This window comes from Marmota flaviventris, chromosome 4 (assembly GCF_047511675.1).
Source record: "Marmota flaviventris isolate mMarFla1 chromosome 4, mMarFla1.hap1, whole genome shotgun sequence".
Lineage (NCBI taxonomy): Eukaryota > Metazoa > Chordata > Mammalia > Rodentia > Sciuridae > Marmota > Marmota flaviventris.
This window is the reverse complement of record NC_092501.1, coordinates 56,036,249-56,057,047: the sequence shown is the minus strand read 5'-3', so window position 1 is coordinate 56,057,047 and position 20,799 is coordinate 56,036,249. Positions and strand designations below refer to the sequence as shown.

At 35.7% G+C, this 20,799-nt stretch overlaps 2 protein-coding genes across 3 annotated transcripts in view; one reads left to right on the top strand and one right to left on the bottom strand.

Annotated features, from left to right (window-relative positions):
• Nucleotides 1-20,799, bottom strand: part of Ctnna3 (catenin alpha 3) — a 1,728,170-nt gene that overhangs the window by 968,234 nt on the left and 739,137 nt on the right. The window lies entirely within an intron of this gene.
• The window catches only part of Lrrtm3 (leucine rich repeat transmembrane neuronal 3), a 161,952-nt gene continuing 160,093 nt past the window's right edge, over nucleotides 18,941-20,799 (top strand). The window contains exons 1-2 of the mRNA XM_027931215.2: nucleotides 18,941-18,944; nucleotides 19,266-20,797. Coding sequence (XP_027787016.1) covers nucleotides 18,941-18,944; nucleotides 19,266-20,797 — 1,536 coding nt within the window. The remainder of the gene's footprint in view (nucleotides 18,945-19,265; nucleotides 20,798-20,799) is intronic.

Genomic DNA, 20,799 nt, shown 5'->3' with positions numbered 1-20,799 from the left:
TTTAATGGGATACTAAACTATAAATGCAAGGGGTATAGTAATATATCTTAATTCCATTTCTAGCACCCAGAATTGGAACTGGCACAAAAGAGGCATCCAGGGCCAGAATACAAACAGTGTTTTAGGTGAAGCTTCTTTAAGCTGAATTCTGAAGCCAGGCTTCTTGATGCTGTACTATTAGCAAGCTTTTATTTATTTTATTTTTAGGTCTTCAGATATTCAAGTAAGGTCCTCAATGAAAACCCACTTAACACACTTGAGATAACACCATGGGTAAGGAACAGAGGAGTAAATATCTTCAAATAAGGAGTTTGTCCCCAAATTGCCCAAGCACACATTGACAAACACCCCAAATAAGGAGCTGTTTTCTGTGGATATGAAGTCATTTCCTTCAGACACAAATGCAAGTGCTCTCAGAGAAGAATTTTTCAGGTTGACAGGAAATAAAAGAGCAATAAAAATCCATCTGCAACACCTCTTAGCCAAATAGAGAATGCAAATAGTGAAAAGTAAACCAGTGCTCTGGCTAAGCAACCCAAAGCTTGTCTGTTCTTCCCACTTAGTTCATACTTTCCCTTTACACTTGATTGTATCTTGGGTAACACAGATTTATGAATCATATTCAGGTATGCCTTCCAAGGGGTGTTAATTATGACACAGCCATTAGAAGTATCTTCCTCTGAATCATCTTGGTATTTTCCCTTTAACAAACACATCTTGAGTATGTATACTGTGTTAAGGGTAAAAATCGAGAATTGAATGAGATTCCATGATCCCTGAATTTAAGGAATATTCTACTGTGAAAAATACATATAAACATTACAATACAATGTATTGTATATAGTATATAAGAAATGTACACATGTGAGGAAATCACCAAAAGTCCTATGAAGAATATAATTATTGAGATAAGTCTTTTAAAAGATTTCACCAGATAGAAACTTGGGGAAGACTATTCTAATAATAGAGGACAACAGCACACGTAATGACTCAAGGTCTGATAGAACATGGCTTGCTCAGGGAATGATGAATATTTCAGTGTGAGTGTATTGTAGGTTGCATAGCATATTGTATAGTGAGTGAAAGTAATGACAAACAGGCAGAGCTGGTCCAGTAGTGAAGTATCTACTGCCTTTCAATGGCCCCAACCTATAGCATCAGCAAATCTTATACAACATGATCCTGCAATTTCACCACTATCTTTGACCCTCCGTGACAACTGATTGAACTCAGGATGTAGCTCCTCCAAGAACAACCAACTCACAAGCTACATAGGAGGTTTATGGTTTTAAAAAATTGATTTTCTTCTCTAGAACTTTAAACTGAAAAGTTTCAAAAGAATGAGCTAATTTGAAGTGAAGCTAAAAGAGTCATGAAGTAATGTGTAGGCATTGAAGATATGTCAAACTAACTCTGTAGGAAACAAAAATCATGCATAAGCTAGAGCTTTGAGGCAGAACAGAGGTGAGCACAAGAGAAGTTACACAAATGGAGATTAGCAGAGTGGCAGAGCCCTGGAATGAAACTATAGTTGCTTTCCTAATAAGGCTCCTACTTTGTAAGAGGTCTAAGTGTTTGGCATTATCTCACCACGCAATGAATCAAATCAGAAGAACTTTGTGTATCATAGGAATGAGTATGCTAGTTAAATAGAGGCCACAGTGAGCCATTCATGGTATTTAAGCAGCATATTAATGTAACCAAATTTGTGATAGTGTTTTCGGGAGAAGGTAAGACATTCTGGAGTTGACTTTTGAGCCACTGCACTGAAGAATCACCAAATGTCAAAAGAGAAGGGAGCAATATTTATTTTCTCTTTAACTGGTCCATAGAAGTGGAATAACTTGCTATTTTAAAAGATTATATTAGCCATGTGGGAGAGAGACTAGATGTATGTACTGAATATCAGCAATTTCTTTCTTTTTTAGAGACAATAATTTACATGCATCACTGACTTAGTAAATCTGAATTATTTAACATGTATAAAAACTATTATATAAACTGAATTTACAATGGTATGAGGAATTTAAAAGAATTATTTTGCCCACTGTAAGAATGCAATGCATCAAATTCAAGTTAATGAAAAAGTTGTAGAGTTGCCAAAATACTAATGGGGATTACCTCTGAATGCTGAGACCATGATATCTATGCTTTATAGTAAATATATATTACTATTATAATGGAAGGGAAAACAACTTAAAGAATAGCTTGATTTAAGATGCTTTCATTTCCTTGTTATCAAAAAAAAGAAAAACAGATTTTTAAATTTCTTGTTGTCTGACTAAATCTACACGAGGCTACAGAAAAGTTATCTATAATTTCCACTACTGCTTTTTTACATAGTACAAAGATTTTTATTTGGCTTTAAAGAAGACAGTAGTTATAAGAAATAGACTAGTGTTAAAGGATCTGGGTTCCATTCAAAGTTTCTATTTTTGTGTCATATTTCAAATGAGCCAGTGACTTTGTCTCTATGGGCTTCAGTTTTCTGATCTGTAAAATGTGGCTTGTACAAAATAATCTCAAAATCCTTGACAATTTTGTGAGACTCTTAAGCCTTTATATCACTATTACTTGGTATTACTACAGTCTTTTCCAAAGTTTAACTTGCAAATCTTGTAAGCCACTTGAAATTATGTAAAACCTCTCAAGAGTTTTTGAAGTATCCCCAGAAAATATACAAAGATTTATAGTCAGAATTAATGGACTGAACAAGTGATCACATGTTTAATTATTTTGGTTTCTCTATGCAAAAGCCTAAAGTATCTCAGAAGGAAAACACCAAGATTGAAAATTATATACATTGAATCAAAAATAACTAAATACTATAAAGAGGAAAAAGAGAATAGAAGTAAGCTGTTGCCTTTAAAAGAAAGTCTCATCTCAAATATAGCCAATGAATAGAAAAAATTTTTTCCTATGGCTATGTGATATCTATTAACAGTTTTTTTAATAGAGGCCTATACTGGGTTATTAGAAGACACAAACTTGGATCATAAATAAATGGCTGTCTATTTGAAATATTAAATTTGTTTGTAAAACTCTAGATCCCAGAGAGGTAAAACATACACACAGATATATAACCAGTTCAGGTTTTTCTAAATTTTTACTATTAGGTATCAATACAAATTCAAAAGTAGTAAACTTGTACATTTTTCAATCTGGAAATTCTAAAATATTAATAATAATAATTGAAAACAAATTTTGATTCAAAAATACATGCAGATTTCAATTCCAGGTATAGTTGGTTTTAAGAAAATACTTATACAAAACTCTATTACCCTTATTATATTATGAAAGTACAAACTCATTCTTCCAAGGAAACATTGGGCTCCAATGGATTAAGTACATTGACAGATATTGGAATATTTTAATTTTCAAACAGTCATTATCAATACAAAATATGAAAATGGAAAATTTAGCTCACAATAAACACAATGGACTGAAAAATCATCCTATTTTCACCAAATATATTTCCTTCAAATCCATAACTAAAATATAGCACACAAAAAATGCAAGATTGCTAAAACAGTTTTTTTTCTAGTAATTTTTGGGGCTGCTCACTTTCAGAAATGAAGAGGTTGGTCTAGGTGAAAAGAAGAATGTGAGAGAAACCTCACAAAAGTGATGATTCAAAGTTTACAAATAACTGCACAAATGAGGAAGCATTTTCATCACAATCCACAGAAGAATAAGTGAAATAATGGTGGACACCCATATTGAATGATACAGCCAACGAGACTGTAAGAACAATATCTATTAGTTCCTTCTGATTTAAAAGATGGCATCAAGAAATGTCTACAGGGTCGAAGATCTTATAATGATAGTTTGGAAGAGATGGATAACAAAAAAGAGCAGCACCACATTTTTTCCAATTAAAGACCTTTCCTCCCATTTCTGTCTTGGAACTGCAATCCTAGATTATTTGGCAACTTTGCCAATATCTTGCCCTCACCCCCGTCATCACCTGAAATCCATCATGAGAAATTCGTATCTGAAACGTGACAGATTGATTGCCCACTTTTATTGCCTCTTCCACTTAAAACTCATGTAAGGATAAATAAATACAAATGAGGATGATGAGGAGACAAGATGGATGAACAATTTCTACAAAATCTTTGAAACCATACAAAACACAGTAGATAAGTAGAATTAAGTGCTTACTAAAGGGGGACTCTTCATTGAGCTGCAAAAGTCCTGAGAAGCACTAAGAATATGGGTACTGGTTTAAAGTCTTTATGGTGACTGGTCAACTGCCAGACTTCCATCTTTGCCCCAGGAAACCAAAAGACTACTCTTTCCTTCTACCATAGCAAAGGAGTTTATTGCCTGGGAAAATCAAACTTGAGAACCTAGGCCCAATCCAAGTAGGAATAGCAGTCAGACTTGCGTTTAACAACAAGAGAGTGAAATAAGCATGTATGAATAATCTTGGGGTCTTCGTTACATCCTCTGTCTTACCCTCAGAACACTGGCAGCAGGTACATAAGTCCCAAGCAGGAGGTTGGCCATTTTCTCTACTGGAACATAAAATAGGTCAAAATGAACTCTGAGAAATTTCCTCCGAGGAGGTTTACCTCTGAGAAAATGGGAACATTGAAACAAGCAGTATACTACTCCAAAACTCCAAATAACATCCTCAGAGTGAGAAAAGATGTCACATCTATATTAATAACATAGGATTCTATGAGGAAGGGACAAAAATAGAAGCAAAACAAGCTCCTGGAGCTAACAAATATGATCACCTAAATTGGGAGAAGGTAGAGGTCAGTAGTTCACTTCTCTAAAAGTCACATAATGAATATTGTAAACTTGCAGGACTCAGAGCCTCAACTCTGCCACTGTAGCACTGCTTGACCCAGCAGCACCATTGCTAGATTTGGTAGTGGTGCCATAGTTTGTTCATATCTGATCTAAAATTTTAGTATATAAAATATTGCAGCACAAATCTGAGAAATCGCCCTAACAGTAAGATTAAAAGATAAGGTGAGGGGCTGGGATTGTGGCTCAGCGGTAGAGCGCTCGCCTAGCACGGGTGGGACCCGGGTTCGATTCTCAGCACCACATTAAAAAAATAAGTAAATAAAGGCACGACGTTGCGTCCATTTAAAAAAAAAAAAAGATTCTCCCTAAAAAAAAAGGTGAGGGGGAAAATAGGGAAGAAAAGCCAAAGAGTTGATCCAAGAAATCTAAAATCTGAACTGTAGAATTCCAGAAAGAAAACAACAAAATACAGAGAGGTTTTTGTTGTTGTTGTTGTTGTTTTTTTTTTTTAAGTAAAATAAGTTTTTATAGAACTTTATAGAGTTTTTATAGACACAAGACTCCAGATTTAAAAGGTCCACTGGATAACCAACAATGAATGGATAAAGATATAAACCAAAGTACATACTTGTATAATTTTCAAATACCCAAGAACAGAAGGCATAATAAAAACTTCCAGAGAGAATATATCAGATTATACTTTACAAAGGTCTGGGAATCATAATACAGTCTGATTCTCAACACCAAGGGTGGGTGTGAGAAGACAGTGGGGCATTGTCTCAAACATTCTGAGGAAAAAATATATATATATATTTGCAACCCAGACTTTTATGTGCAATCAGTAATGGCAAACTAAAAGAAAATTCAGGTATGAAATCTTTATTTCACATACATCTTTTCTTAGGGATCTATCAGTAAGAGTGGTTCAAAAAATTGAATAGTAAATAAGCAAAGGGATATACTGGATCCAGAAACTAAAGATGCCAGACTGAAGAATGGTGAAAGGAAGTACTTGGGTAACAGCTATGATTTGCTATTGTAGCATAAAAATCAAGGGCTGCAAGGGGACAGGATTTTCTGCATTGCTTGAGTATCTAGAAAATTTAGGCAGACCAACCTGTTAAAATGCTAAGACAAACAACTAGCATCAGGTATAAAATTACGTGAATTTTTTAAAACTATACAATGTAAAATAGAAAGAGGAAGAGAAAATAGGAACAACTCTTAATTTCCAGAAAAATGAAAGTTGAATGAGAATGGAAACATAATCCAGTATCCTACTTGACCCAGCAGCATCATTGCTTACACAGTCCTCATAAGGTTTTGTTTTGGTTTGTTTTTAAATCAATGGTTCTTTCTGGTTATACATGATAGCAGAATCCATTTTGATATAATTATACAAGCATGAAACATATCAAATATATCTTATACTAGTTAGAGTTCCATTCTTATGGATGTACATGGTGGTGGGATTCACTGTTTATATATATATAGTACATGGGAGAATTGTATCCGATTCATTTCACTATCTTTCCTTTGCTTATCCCTCCTCCCTTCCCTCCATTCCCCATTGTCTACTGCACTTCTATTCTTCCCCTCATCCCCTCCCTATTGTGGATTAGCTTTCACACATCAGAGAAAACATTTGACTTTTGGATTTGGGGGACTGGCTCACTTCACTTAGCATGGTAGTCTCCAGATCCATCCATTTGCTAGCAAATGTCATAAAGTCATTCTTCTTTATGGTTGAGTAATACTCTACTGTGTATATATATATATGACATTTTCTTTATCCATTCATCTGTTTTCTATTGCTAATATATTTAATACTGTCCTAATAATAACATATGAACATGGGAATCAGAAATTGTGTATTATAACACCAAGAAATTGAAATATTAATACAATTTAGAAATATTAGGAGAAGGATGTAGTAGCTAAAATAGTGACTGGTTCTGAAAAAAGTAATTGGTGAAGAAGCTGGGAAAGAATAAGGATGAATGTTTCCAATACAAGTGCTTTCTTTATTTGCTTCTTAAACTATGTGTGTAAAATTCAGTTTTCTATGGATTCCTTAATATTTTCTGACTTAACTATCAAATAGCAATACACTGAAAAAGCGAAAACTGTAAGCTATCATCAGCTATTACATTAAGACTCATTTGTTTGTAAGTGGGAAAATGTCTAAAAAGAACCCGGTCATTACAGGTACCTGGAAACAAATTACTTGAAATGAAAGAAAATCAGTGAGGGAGAGGTAAGAAGGTACTTGGTGGGGGAAAAGTTTCTCTTTTTATTTTATGAGTGAATCTCCAGTTTGAACATCAGGCTTATTGCATGAGGCCTGTAACAGTCTTTGGGGTGGGGGTCACATCTGATGGAGCAAATATTCCTGGTACCCTAACAAGAAAACTGAATCTAAGAAAGTCAACTTTGTGCAATTCTCAGAGTAATGTTTTTATTCTTTAGATTCTTTGTATTCTAAATTTCTTTAAATTTTTCTTTAAAATTTCTTCAAATGCTGTTTAAACTTTCAAATGTGTTCTTTGTTCCAAAAAGATAATATCTTCACTTTTGGAATGAAATGTTGGGAGGGTGGGCAGTGGAATTCTGAAGTCACCATAAAGGTATTGGTGGTTGTAACATAAAAAGAAATACAGATATGATCTCTGCCCTCGGTTTCTAGAAGAGTCTAGCATATTCTTATAATTTTCTGAGTGATAGGGCTTCTGGGAGCATTTTTTGTTCTAATGAGATACCTCTTGGTGGGCTCCTGGACAAATTCAGGATGAGGGCTAGTCATAGGAAGGATCAAACCATGAAGAAGCTTGGAACTTCCAACTCAACCCACATCCTCTGTGTAGGGAAGAAGAGCCTGAGAATGAGCAAATAATGAAATCTACATGATAAAGCCTCCAAAAAAAAGTTTGGAGAAATTCTAGGTTGGTAAACACAATCATGTGACAGGAAGGTTGTACATCCCAATTCCATGGTGACAGACACTCCTGTACTTGGGACCATTCTGGACCTCACCCTATTTTCTCTTCCTCTGGCTCTTCATACAAATCCTTTATCATATACTTTAAAAATAAACTTATAAACATAAGTAAATGTTTCTCTCTCTTCTGCAAGCCATCATGGCAAATTTCAAACATGAGTGGGGGCTCCTGGGAACCCCCAGTTGATAGCAAAGTCAGACAGAAACTGGTTAACCTGGTAGTACCTACTTCAGTTGGCATCTGAAGTGAGGGACAGTTTTATGGAACTGAGGCAATAACCCGTGTAGTCTGCATTAATCCCAGATAGTTATTGTCTTACTTGAGTTGTAAGACACCCAGTGGATGTCCAGAGAGTTGGAGCATTGTTTAGCCTGGGGGTGGGAGGAGTAGGGGGAACAAAACAAGTATTTCACAGCACCTTTTTAGTGGTACCAACAAAAATATGAAAGAAAGATCATATCATGTAAGTTGCTTCCTACTTGCTTATAACTAACAAGTCCTCAGAAAGGGATTCTCTAACCTTCCTATCAAACTGTCATTACTCTTATCCTTATTATTATTCTTCATAGTTCTTATTGCTCATCAGCATTGTAGTATAGCTATGTTTAGTTTTACTATCTCATTAAATAGAATGCAAGTCCTCTGGTGTAGGCATTTGTCTTATTCACTAGTGTATTCCCAGCACCAAGCAGTATAAGATCTTAATATATATTCATTGAGCAAATAAATGTATTAGTAACCTAGTAACAGAAAAAGAAATTTTACTTTGATTAAGGAATTGTAGCATTTACTTCCAGGGACTAAGTCAATTTTTATTTGGATCACAATTTTGCCACATGGGGGCTCTGCTGTTAGCCACAAAAATCTCTCAAGCATTCCCCCACATTCTCCTGAGACCTTTTAAATCCAGGGCTAGCCACAGCTACAAAATATTAACAAAACAAAGAAGGATTCTTTAGCTCAGCTTAAATGAATCCTGATACAGCCTGATATATTTTAGTTTAGTATAACAAAGCAGAGGGTCCTTTTCTGTGCGATTACATTGCAAACCTAGGAAGGGTTTCTTACCTCTCAGAAGGTTAGTATCTCTTAAGTATGTCGCCCAAATTTTTTAAAACATCAAACATCTTGTTTCAGAAACACAAATAGAACTACCCTGTGGAATACAAGCCTCTTTACCAAAATCAAGATTTCTATTATCTTTCCCCACCTGGTGGCTGGGGAATTTAATTCTTAATGCTGATATACTTTCCAGGAAGTTAAATTTTAAAATATACTAGCATAGCCAGCTGAAACAATCATATGCAATGAATTAAACATAGAATGCAAAATTTTATTCAAAAATACTCATTACTTCAAAATATATGTGAGATGAATATAACAAAGTGTTTATTACTATGTCTTTTAAACAACATTGACTTTACATTCAAAGTACAGCCATCCACACAAAGTAAAGCATCAAATATTAAGATATGAATTTGGTTAAAAGGCTTTTATAGTTACTCTGAAAATCCTTTTTTCTACAGTGAGAAATGGTAAGAAATTTGGAAATATACATAGGACTATAAATTTTGCAGTGTAACTCCAGTGCCACATGTTCTTTTATGGAATTTGTTCTAAATGAAAAGCTAGAAAAGTGATTTCTCTCAATATAAATGACTACAGATGAATTCTAATTGCTGTTCTCTTGATAGGGATTTTTTGAGCCTCTGTTGCAAGAACATCTCTATATCAATTCACAAATTAACGGATTTGTTCAGCAATGAACAACATCAAATAATTTTTACTTTTGTTGGCTATAGGCAAAAAAGACAAATGTGATAAAAAGTACAGAAATTATAGCAATGCAAATTTTAAAACAACACTGATTCATGGCACCTAATTATTTCATGTTCCCAAACTTGTCATTTGACCCATCACTGAATTCCCTTTGTTATGATTTGGATATGAAGTATCCCAACAAAACTCATGTTAATGCAGGAATGTTTAGAGGGGAAGTGATTAGATTATGAAAACTATGACCTTAGCAGTGTGTTAATCCAGTTAATAATTTAAATGGCTTATTAGATGGTAACTGTAGGCAGGTGGGGTGCAGCTGAAGAAAGTAGGTCACTGGCAGTGTGCCCTTGGAGATTATATTTTGTCCATGGCTCCTCATGCTCCTTTTCTCATTCTTCTGGACCCCCTCTCACTTTCTGTCTGTCTGTCTGTCTGTCTCTGCTTCCTAGCTGCCATGAACTGACAGCTTTTTTATGCCACACCTTTTCTGCCATGATGTTCTTCCTCATCTCAGGCCAGAGGAATGGAGTTGGTTGACCATGGATTAATGGACTGAACCTCAGAAACTGTGAGTCCAAAATAAACTTTTCCTTCTCTAAGTTGTTCATGTCATGTATTTTAGTCACAGTGACCCAAAGCTGACTAACCCTGTTAATATAAGTGACACAAAATAGAAATACATATTTCCCTTCACACTCTTACATCCCATTTTACTCAAAAAGTCTTCAAATCTCAAATGATTACCAAGAGCAAATAGTATCCATTTGGGCTGGATATTCTCCTACATGAATGAATGGATTCTTGCTCAACATATTTGCCATTAAAATTGACTCTTTGCAAGTTAAATGATATGATGGACAAACAACCAAATGCAAAACATGAAACAAGCTGTAGTCTAAATGACCTAATATCTAAAAAATTATAATAATAATACCATTAAAAAACAAAAAGAGATGTATGGGCTTTGTTTAGGTACTGATTCAAACAAATCAACTTTAAGGACTTACTTTTAATTTTGTTAGTATTAATGCTAGATGGTCAAATTTAATTGAGAAATGCATACTGGTGTGAAGATTTACTTTTTAGATACTCCAGAAAGAAAACAGTAGGTGCATGTATCTGGGAAGGGCTGTGAGGGGAGAGATGAAACAAAATCAGCAAAATATTTATAACAGTTGAATTTTATGTTTTTACAATGTTCTGTCTACTTTTGTTTATGTTTCTAAATTTCCAGAAAAGAATGAAAAAGAAAGAAAAGAAATTATTTTCATGAAGTCATACAGTTTATAGTCTTCAGAAGTCTGTCAATAAGGACTATATTCTGAGAGTCTGTTAGATATCCCTATGTTAAAATTCAGTTTGAGATTACCTCTGAAAGAAATGACAGTGAGGAACACAATCAAACCTAACCTAAGAAAATGGATTGTAAATGTCAACTTCAAGTGAGGTGGGGAGGCGGGAGATGTGTTAGATAATCTTATAAGGTCTCATTCATTTAATATTTTCTCTTTCCAGAAAGATACTGAGAGACCATTTCAATGGTCTGACCTGGAATATTCTTCACCCATTTATCTCATTCAGAAATGTTCACTCATAACCATATGCAACCAGACAGGGTTTTTAATGGAGCCCTTGAAGCAAGCAGATGGAAATCAAGGCTATTTCAGAGAAGTGTTAGTGCTCTGATGAAGATCCTAATATAATATAATTACAAATATAGAAATGCTAATGAGTATTATATCCATCCAGAAATAGGGAATCCTATTCCAACAACCCTATTTTATGATAGGGTCACAAACATTAAACTCTTTACAATACCTAGATCAAATGCATTTATTGGTGAAAGCAATTTATAACTTAAAATTGAACTTCAATGATATGTGCTATATAATAAATGGTTGTAGTTCAATCCCAAGCACCAACAAAAACATAAGCAAACAAATGAACAAATAGTTGCGGTATTAAAATCTTACAAGAAAGAGAATACTAAGGACTTTTAAAATAATAAATGTGATTCATCCTTAGTTGTGTTGGTGATCCTTGATGTGTGTTCATTCCAGTCTCATTACCAGAGAACCTAAATAGAATAAAAAAATATATATTTTTTCATAGGTACTCTGATTGCAGAAATGTTTTGTAGCACACTATATTTTACAGTGTACCTACATATAAATTATGGAAATTATTCCCAAATAAAACCCTTAAAGATTCATAGGTCAGTTTTTATGAGTTTCAGTTTGCAGACGAGTACACTGATACTCTGAGAAGATTGGCTAGAGTCAGTTTCATATTCTAAAATGTCAATTTAACATTTAAAAAGTTGAATTATAATATTCAATAATTGAATTATAACATTCAATAAAGAATAGACTCTTGGGACTGGGGATGTGGTTCAAGCGGTAGCGCGCTCGCCTGGCATTTGTGGGGTGCTGGGTTTGATCCTCAGCACCACATAAAAATAAAATAAATATGTTGTGTCCACCGAAAACTAAAAAAATAAATATTAAAAAATTCTCTCTCTCTCTCTAAAAGAAAAAGAATAGATTATTTAAGTTATTGTAGAAAGTTATTTTGTATTCACCAAACTTATTTTCTAGAATGCTTAACCAAATATTCCCACGTCTAAGCCACAATGGTGATGTACACCTGTAATTCCAATGACTCAGGCCACTGAGGCAGGAGGATCACAAGTTCAATGCCAGCATCGGTAATTTAGCAAGACTCTGTCTCAACATTTAAAAAATAAAAAGGACTGGGGATGTAGCTCAGAACTAAAGTGCCTCTAGGTTCAATCCCCAGTACCAAAACAAATAGTCAAACAAACAAGCAAAAAAGGAGAAAACAAATTTTCTCATATCTAGTCACTATATAATTTCTCAGTTTCCAATTTTTATCAAAGCTTTTAGCTTCATCATCTTTCAAAGCTGTATGCAAGGATTTTAACGCTATCTAAGCCATCTGAACAAAAACTCATGTTGCTATTGTATAGGGCTAATTTTGCTAATAGTTTTATCACTTTCTGTCCCCCAAAAAACTTTTTAAAATATTTAAAACTATGCCATAATGCTTTGAGGCCTAATATAAAAAAAGATGTTTTCAAAAATTAAAGTCTCATAAAATTGAATAACAGAGCCAAATCCCCCCCCAAAAAAATTCAAATATGTTGAACTCTTTATCTTTTTCAAACTTGATCCATGAAAAGAGTTGGTTTTGCCACCTTCCAGTTACTTAGCCCATAATCTTTAATTTCTCTGTTTATCTCGTATCTTCACTTATAGTCCGTTAGAAAAATCCTGTTAATTTTATCTAGATATATCCAGAATCTAATCACTTCTCACTACTTTCACTGCTACCACAATGGACCAAGTATTACTGTCTCTCTTCTCCATTGGAACAATACTCTCTTAATGGCTTCCCTACATCCATCTATTCTTGCCCCCTTTTTAAGTTTATTTCAACAATAGCAAAAGTGATCGTCTTAGTCAATTTGGGTTGATATCACAAAAATACTATTTACTGGGTGGTTTAAACAATAAATAATTATTTACCATATTTACAGAGACTTAAAAGTCCAAGATCAACATGGGGGAAGAACCAGTGTCCAAAGACGAAGCCTGATTTCTAGCTTGCAGTGGGCTGTCTTTTCCTTTATCCTCACATGTTGAAAGCAGAGAGAGAGAGAAAACACACTCTTTCATGTCTCCTCATCCTTATGATTCTACTAACCCATCCCTAGGGTTCCAACCTCCTGACCTGACTGCCTCACAAAGGCCATATCTCCAAATACTATCACATTGGAAATTAGGGTTTTAATATATGAATTTGGGAAGAATGAAAATATTCCATTCATAGCAGTGATCATTTTAATAGATAAACTTGATTACATCTTTATTCTGAACAAAATCTCAAATTGTCTACCCATTTTCTCTAGAATAAAGTCAATATTCTTAAAATGGCATAAAAAGCCCTCCATGACCTGATACCTAAGACTGTTCTGACTTCATCTCTAATTACTCTACTGCTTGCTCTCTCCAGTCTAGTGAGACTCACTAACCTTCCTGTTATTAATTGAACAGATGATTTGTTTACAACTTAGGACTTTGCATGCCCATTCCATATATAATTTAAGTCTAACAAGCTCATCTCCTTCAAGAATTTGCTTTAGTCACTTTTTTTTTTCTTGGCGGGTGGGGGGTGTGTGGAGGGGCGGGCGGTTACCAGAGATTGAATTCAGGGGCACTCAACCACTGAGCCACATCCCCAGTCCTATTTTGTATTTTAATTAGAGACAGAGTCTCACCAAGTTGCCTTGCCCTTGCTGAGGCTGGCTTTGAACTTGAAATCCTCCTGCCTCAGCATCTCAAGCTGCTGGGATTACAGGCATGTACTACCTTGTCTACCTTAAGTCACTTTCTTATTGAAGCTAACCATTCTATTTATAAATCCACCCACCTCTTTCTTATACTCTCAATCTAATTCTTTTTACCCAGTGGTATATACTTCCCATTAATATACAATTTTTAAATTTTTATTGTGTATTTTACTCATTTAGAATGTCAGTTTTACAAAGGTATACAACTTAATTTTATTTACTTATTTGTGGTTCTGGAGATCAAACCCCTTGGCAAGCACTCTACCACTGAGCTACATCCCCAACCTAGCATAGACCTTAATTTTATACACTGATGTATTTCAAATGTTTGGAATAATGTCTAATACATAATGGGTATTCAGATTATATATCTGTTAAGTAGATGAAATCTCTGAGAAAATATCCACAGAAGATATCAGTATATTCCATTTTTATCCCATTTTTTCTAACTTCATATTTGGCAATTTGGTTTCATAATAGATTGAAATTTAGGATTATACACTTATTTAGACTTATCCAATCTAAACAAAATATTTTAGCTATTCAAAATTGTACTATAAGTGCAATAAAAACGTGTTTAGATAGACGATACCATGTATTTTTAATTGTTTTGTTTTTAGTTTTTTGAGACAGAGTCTTGCTAAATACTGAGATTGGCCTCAAATTTGCAATCTCCTTCATCAACCTCCTGAGTACCTTGGATTACAGCTATACATGTATGTGCCACTGCATCCAGATTTTTTCATTTTTGGATACCAGGGATTGAACCCAGAGGCACTTAACTAATGAGCCACATCCTCAGCCCTTTGTTATATTTTATGTAGAGACAGGGTCTTACTGAGTTGCTTAGAACCTCACCAAATTGCTGAGGCTGGCTGTGAACTCACCATCCTCCTTCCTCAGCCTCCCAAATAGCTGAGATTACAGGCATGCACCACCACCAGCCCACTGCATCCAGCTTTGATGCCATGTTTTATGATTGTATAAATCATTAAGGCCCTAGATTCACTGGGGAAATTTAACTTGTCAGGTAGTTTATGGCTTTCCTCTATATGTGATGTTAAGTGCAAAAGAAGTTGTTAAATACATAGTAAAATTTTGCTTCTGTTGAAAGGCAAGACAGAAATAATCAGCTTACTGTAGTCAACAAATAAAAGGAAGATAAACTTTAAAAATCATACTAGAAAATTACTTAACTCTTTTAGAACATGAGTTATTTGGGGTTAGATTTTTTTTCTTTCTTTCTTTTGAGAGACTACTTTAGATCTTTGGAGTAATTTCTGCAGCTTTAAGTATTTAGTATGGCTTAGAATTGTGTCATTTCATTTTTGGATTTCTCGACTAGCCTCATTGATAATATCTCCAGGCCCTTTGTTAGTTTGAACCTGGACAGACCTGGTAGGTCTGATACCCACTTCAGGATTAGCACCAAGGCAGGGTCAAACAAAGTGCCTAGAGGCCAACCCAACCCAAGAATGGCGACTGATTATTGTCAAGACAAAGACCAGTTCAATATTAAGAGGCAATATCAATTATAAGACTAAAAGGGTGAGCCTGAAGTCAAAACTATGAAGCAAGACAAGATTAGGAGTCAAGGTACCAGACAAATGCCCCCAAACTAAGAGCAAAGTGTATAACACAATAGAGAATGTTATTTACCATAAGTAATTCAAGAAGGTTTGTCCCAGAAAAAGCAAAGTAAGAGAAATACATTCTTAGGGACTCCTCTATACTCTTACCACTGGAAGGTACAATGAACAATAAGTAGAATGTTGGGGGGTCCTCCAGCCATCCTAGCACGGCTCTCGGCAGCTATTAGACAAGACACATGTCTCAGTGACTGCTTCTCATTGAGAAGCAAGGAGAGTAAGGAGAAAAATCAGTCTTTAAAGAATCCAAAATATTACAAAGAACTTAAAAATAAATATGATTTCCTTTAGTCTTCTCTGAAAGAAATAAGTTGTGAAGCCCTATTTGGGAGTTCGATGATAGAGGCTCAACATTACCCTTCTGTACTGTGCCATAGAATAGTCAAAGGCATATTTACTGTTTCCATGAAATTTATGGTTTAACTATAAAGATATGTCTCCAAGGAAAGTGAAGGTCACCTGCTAATCTTCTAAGTTTTAGCACTTCAGAGTTTCTTGATTTTCACACATATGTTTTTATTTTCTCCAAAACTGTTTCCAGTTTCACCAGTGAAGGAAATCTACTGGGCTCAGTAACATGTATGTAAGATTAATATTACATTACTAGTTTAAAGTACATCTCTTGAACTTGAAAACTCCCACATAATAATGTACATATTTGACAAATATCTATTGAACATCTATGATGTGCCAAGTGCTGCTGTGAGTATTAGAGAAAATGAAGTAGAAAAGGTGTTTTTGTCCTTGTGGTACTTACACTTGAGTATCATGAGTTTGTATACCCTCTCTTCCTACTAGGAGAAAGCTTAATATTTTTAATCTTTTATTTGCAGTAAGTTTCTTAAACGTACTTGTCCCTCGAAGATTGTTGATTTTAAAACAAAACAAAACAAACAAACAAAAAATCTCTTCCATTTTCCTTAATCAGAATCTTAGGGAACAGATTGGGAAATCTGTTTCAACAAGCTCTCCGGGTGCTTTAGATGCATTTGAGACTACTGTCCTATTAATAGCTTACTACCTGAGGAATTGCAGTTTTCTCTTGTCTACATCTATAGCTCCCCTTTTGGTTATCATGACTACCCTTTATCAAACTTCTCATCTTTGGAGAAAATGAAAGCTCCCCTAAATGGCTTCCAGCCAATTCACCTAAAATAGACTACAAAGCAACCTTTTTATAAAATACCATTTATTTTAAACTAAAATTGTTATCAGTATGGAACAGATGTTAACCATGTCCTGCTTTTGAGTAGAAAAGGTTCAAACATTAATTATTATTTATGATCCATAGAACCAAAAGATTCATTTTAACATTAGAGTTGAGATGTCAGAGACATGGGAATTTTTCTCATCAAAAGCAAGATACTGATTCTTGTAAATCTATTGTATACAATATAAACAATATTTGCTAAAGTAGTTCTTTGTGAGTTGATGACTGTCAGTATAGTTGATATTTAATACTAAACAATATGCAATGCCAAAAACTACAATAAGGTTAGTATTTGTGAAATAATTATCACAGGATTTTTATGTGCTTAAACTCTATTCTAAGTATTATACACATATTTGGATGACTTGATCTTTAAAACTTGTCTATGAATTGTGATTTGGTTACCATGCCCATTTTACAGATGAAAAACTGAGACATTGAGAATATAAATAGTCTGTTTAGATTTATATGGCTGATAAACTGTAATCAGGATTAGAATCTTAGTGCCAAAATCTGTACTCTAATTAATCAATAGACTAACCTGTTCCTCCTTCGTTTTTATAATATGTTTTTAGGAACCTCAGACCAAAGAAGTTTACATAGTCCTTTCTAGGAAACAAGAATGTTGATTACAACTTCCTTGTCCCCACTATTCTTTCTTATTTTCACTTGATTCATGTTCTAAAATGACCATAACAATGTTGATGAACAAGATCATCTAGTGGCTAGTGAATCAAGCATAAGACTAACTTGATTCTGAATTTCGGCTGTACCATTTGCTCGCTTTAAGGCCTTGAGCAAGTGACCTCTTCAAGTCCTAGTTTCTTCACCTTCCAAATGAAGGTTATAATAGGACCTACATCATACAATGTTGAAAGAACAAGTAAGATGGCCCATTTAAGATACTCAGAATGTATTCAATAAATATTATAAGTGTAATAAATAGCAGCATCAATAAACTATGAGCCAAATGATGTCTTGATTCTTATATTAGCAATAAACATGGTTCATTTTTCTTTTAATGAAAAATATCACAGCAACAAAAACAACAAACAAAACTATAAGCCATTAAACCAGTCTTTTGTAGGGAAAACCAGAAAGGCCATTTGATTCATTCATTCATATGTCATTAGTCATCTCCTCTGTTTCAAAATGCATGTGTTTTAGCATCTTGAGACACCTTGCATAACATAATCACTGTGACTCCAAGAGGTCAAGTGGGCATGCAGTTAATGTTGCTCTTGAAAAGCTCAATAATTCATTTTATAAATTTCAGTTCAAAGCCTATGTTGAGGTTAAGAAAAATTGACATTCGGTCTGTGAACTTAATGTCAAGCTCAGAAAAACTCTGGGCTGCACATGTTTAGTGATTAAGCAGACACAGACAATAAAGACGTTGCCAAATTGTAAAACAAGACTTGGAAATCACAGAAATTGTTGCTAGTTATTGATTATGGTGACCATTCAGTTCTTATTGAGCCACCCAAAAGAATCATTCATTTTCCAGCAGAGAGCCTGCTCATTTGCAAGATAAAAGAGAGACATTTCTGCACATGCCCATAATGTTCTTCACCACTGGGGGCAGCTTTACATAAGACTGCATTCACTGAAACCAAAGCAACAGTCCGAGCAGCTTTCAGAATGACAGTCTGCAGAAGTGAGCTGAGCGTGTGCGCTGTACGGGGCTCTCCTGCCTTGTGGGCTCCTTCGTAGCTCTGTGGCTGAACTGGGTGCTCACCACGGGAACTGCTGGGCTATGGAATACAGATGTGGCAGCTCAGGTAGCCCCACGTTGCCTGGAGGAATACATCAAGCTTTCTGATAAGAAGAAATTGTAGAAGCCAGTTCTGTAACCCCCCCCCCCAAGAGAAAAAAAAAAAAACTGTAAAGATGCAAAAACGTAATATCCATGAAGATCCTATTACCTAGGAAGATTTTGATGTTTTGCTGTGAATGCGGTGTTGGGATTTATTTGTTCTTGGAGTGTTCTGCGTGGCTGGCAAAGAATTATGTTCCAAAATCGGTCCATCTCCCAAGGGGTCCAATTTTTCTTCCTGGGTGTCAGCGAGCCCTGACTCACTACAGTGCAGCTGACAGGGGCTGTCATGCAAGTGGCCCCCTAAGCCAAAGCAAAGGACCTAAGGACGACCTTTGAACAATACAAAGGATGGGTATGTTTTGACATTTTTCTTCTTTCCTTCTTTTAAAAAAAATCCTCTAGTATATGTAATAATTCTGTCTTAATTATGTTAGAGATTACCTTGTTCTGCTCTAAGACTAAAGATTCAATTGCTTAGTGGACACATTTCTTGCTTAACTATTTAAAACAAAAAACACAATCTCTTTCAATTGCAAAGAGATGATATTTAATGTTAAATGTTGTTATCTAGATTTGAATTTCTGAAAATGAAAATAGATGCCTATTTTTGCTTGATTAAAAAAATGAATTCTTTTTTGGGGGGATAACTTTTCTAAGTTGTTTTTATTTCCAGGTTTCAATGTAATTAGGCTACTGAGCGGATCAGCTGTAGCACTGGTTATAGCCCCCACTGTCTTACTGACAATGCTTTCTTCTGCTGAACGAGGATGCCCTAAGGGCTGTAGGTGTGAAGGCAAAATGGTATATTGTGAATCTCAGAAATTACAGGAGATACCCTCAAGTATATCTGCTGGTTGCTTAGGTTTGTCCCTTCGATATAACAGCCTTCAAAAACTTAAGTATAATCAATTTAAAGGGCTTAACCAGCTCACCTGGCTATACCTTGACCATAACCATATCAGCAATATTGACGAGAATGCTTTTAATGGAATACGCAGACTCAAAGAGTTGATTCTGAGTTCCAACAGAATCTCCTATTTTCTTAACAATACCTTCAGACCTGTGACCAATTTACGGAACTTGGATCTGTCCTATAATCAGCTGCATTCTCTGGGATCTGAACAGTTTCGAGGCTTGCGGAAGCTGCTCAGTTTACACTTACGGTCTAACTCCCTGAGAACCATTCCTGTGCGAATATTCCAAGACTGCCGCAACCTGGAACTTTTGGACCTGGGATATAACAGGATCCGAAGTTTAGCCAGAAATGTCTTTGCTGGCATGATCAGACTCAAAGAACTTCACCTGGAGCACAATCAATTTTCCAAGCTCAACCTGGCCCTTTTCCCAAGGTTGGTGAGCCTTCAGAACCTTTATTTGCAGTGGAATAAAATCAGTGTCATAGGACAGACCATGTCCTGGACCTGGAGCTCATTACAAAGGCTTGATCTGTCAGGCAATGAGATCGAAGCTTTCAGTGGACCTAGTGTTTTCCAGTGTGTCCCAAATCTGCAGCGCCTCAACCTGGATTCCAACAAGCTCACATTTATTGGTCAAGAGATTTTGGATTCTTGGATATCACTCAATGACATCAGTCTTGCCGGGAATATATGGGAATGCAGCAGAAATATTTGTTCCCTGGTAAACTGGCTGAAAAGTTTTAAAGGTCTGAGGGAGAATACAATAATCTGTGCCAGTCCCAAAGAGCTGCAAGGAGTAAACGTGATCGATGCAGTGAAGAACTACAGCATCTGTGGCAAAAGCACCACGGAGAGGTTTGATCTGGCCAGGGCTCTCCCCAAACCAACGTTTAAGCCCAAGCTCCCCAGACCAAAGCATGAGAGCAAGCCCCCTCTGCCCCCCACGGTGGGAGCGACAGAGCCAGGCCCAGAGACCGATGCTGACACGGAGCACATCTCTTTCCATAAAATCATCGCAGGGAGCGTGGCCCTTTTCCTGTCCGTGCTCGTCATCCTGCTCGTTATCTACGTGTCATGGAAGCGGTACCCTGCAAGCATGAAACAGCTGCAGCAGCGCTCCCTCATGCGAAGGCACAGGAAAAAGAAAAGGCAGTCACTAAAGCAAATGACTCCCAGCACCCAGGAATTTTATGTAGATTATAAACCCACCAACACGGAAACCAGCGAGATGCTGCTGAACGGGACAGGACCCTGCACCTATAACAAATCAGGCTCCAGGGAGTGTGAGGT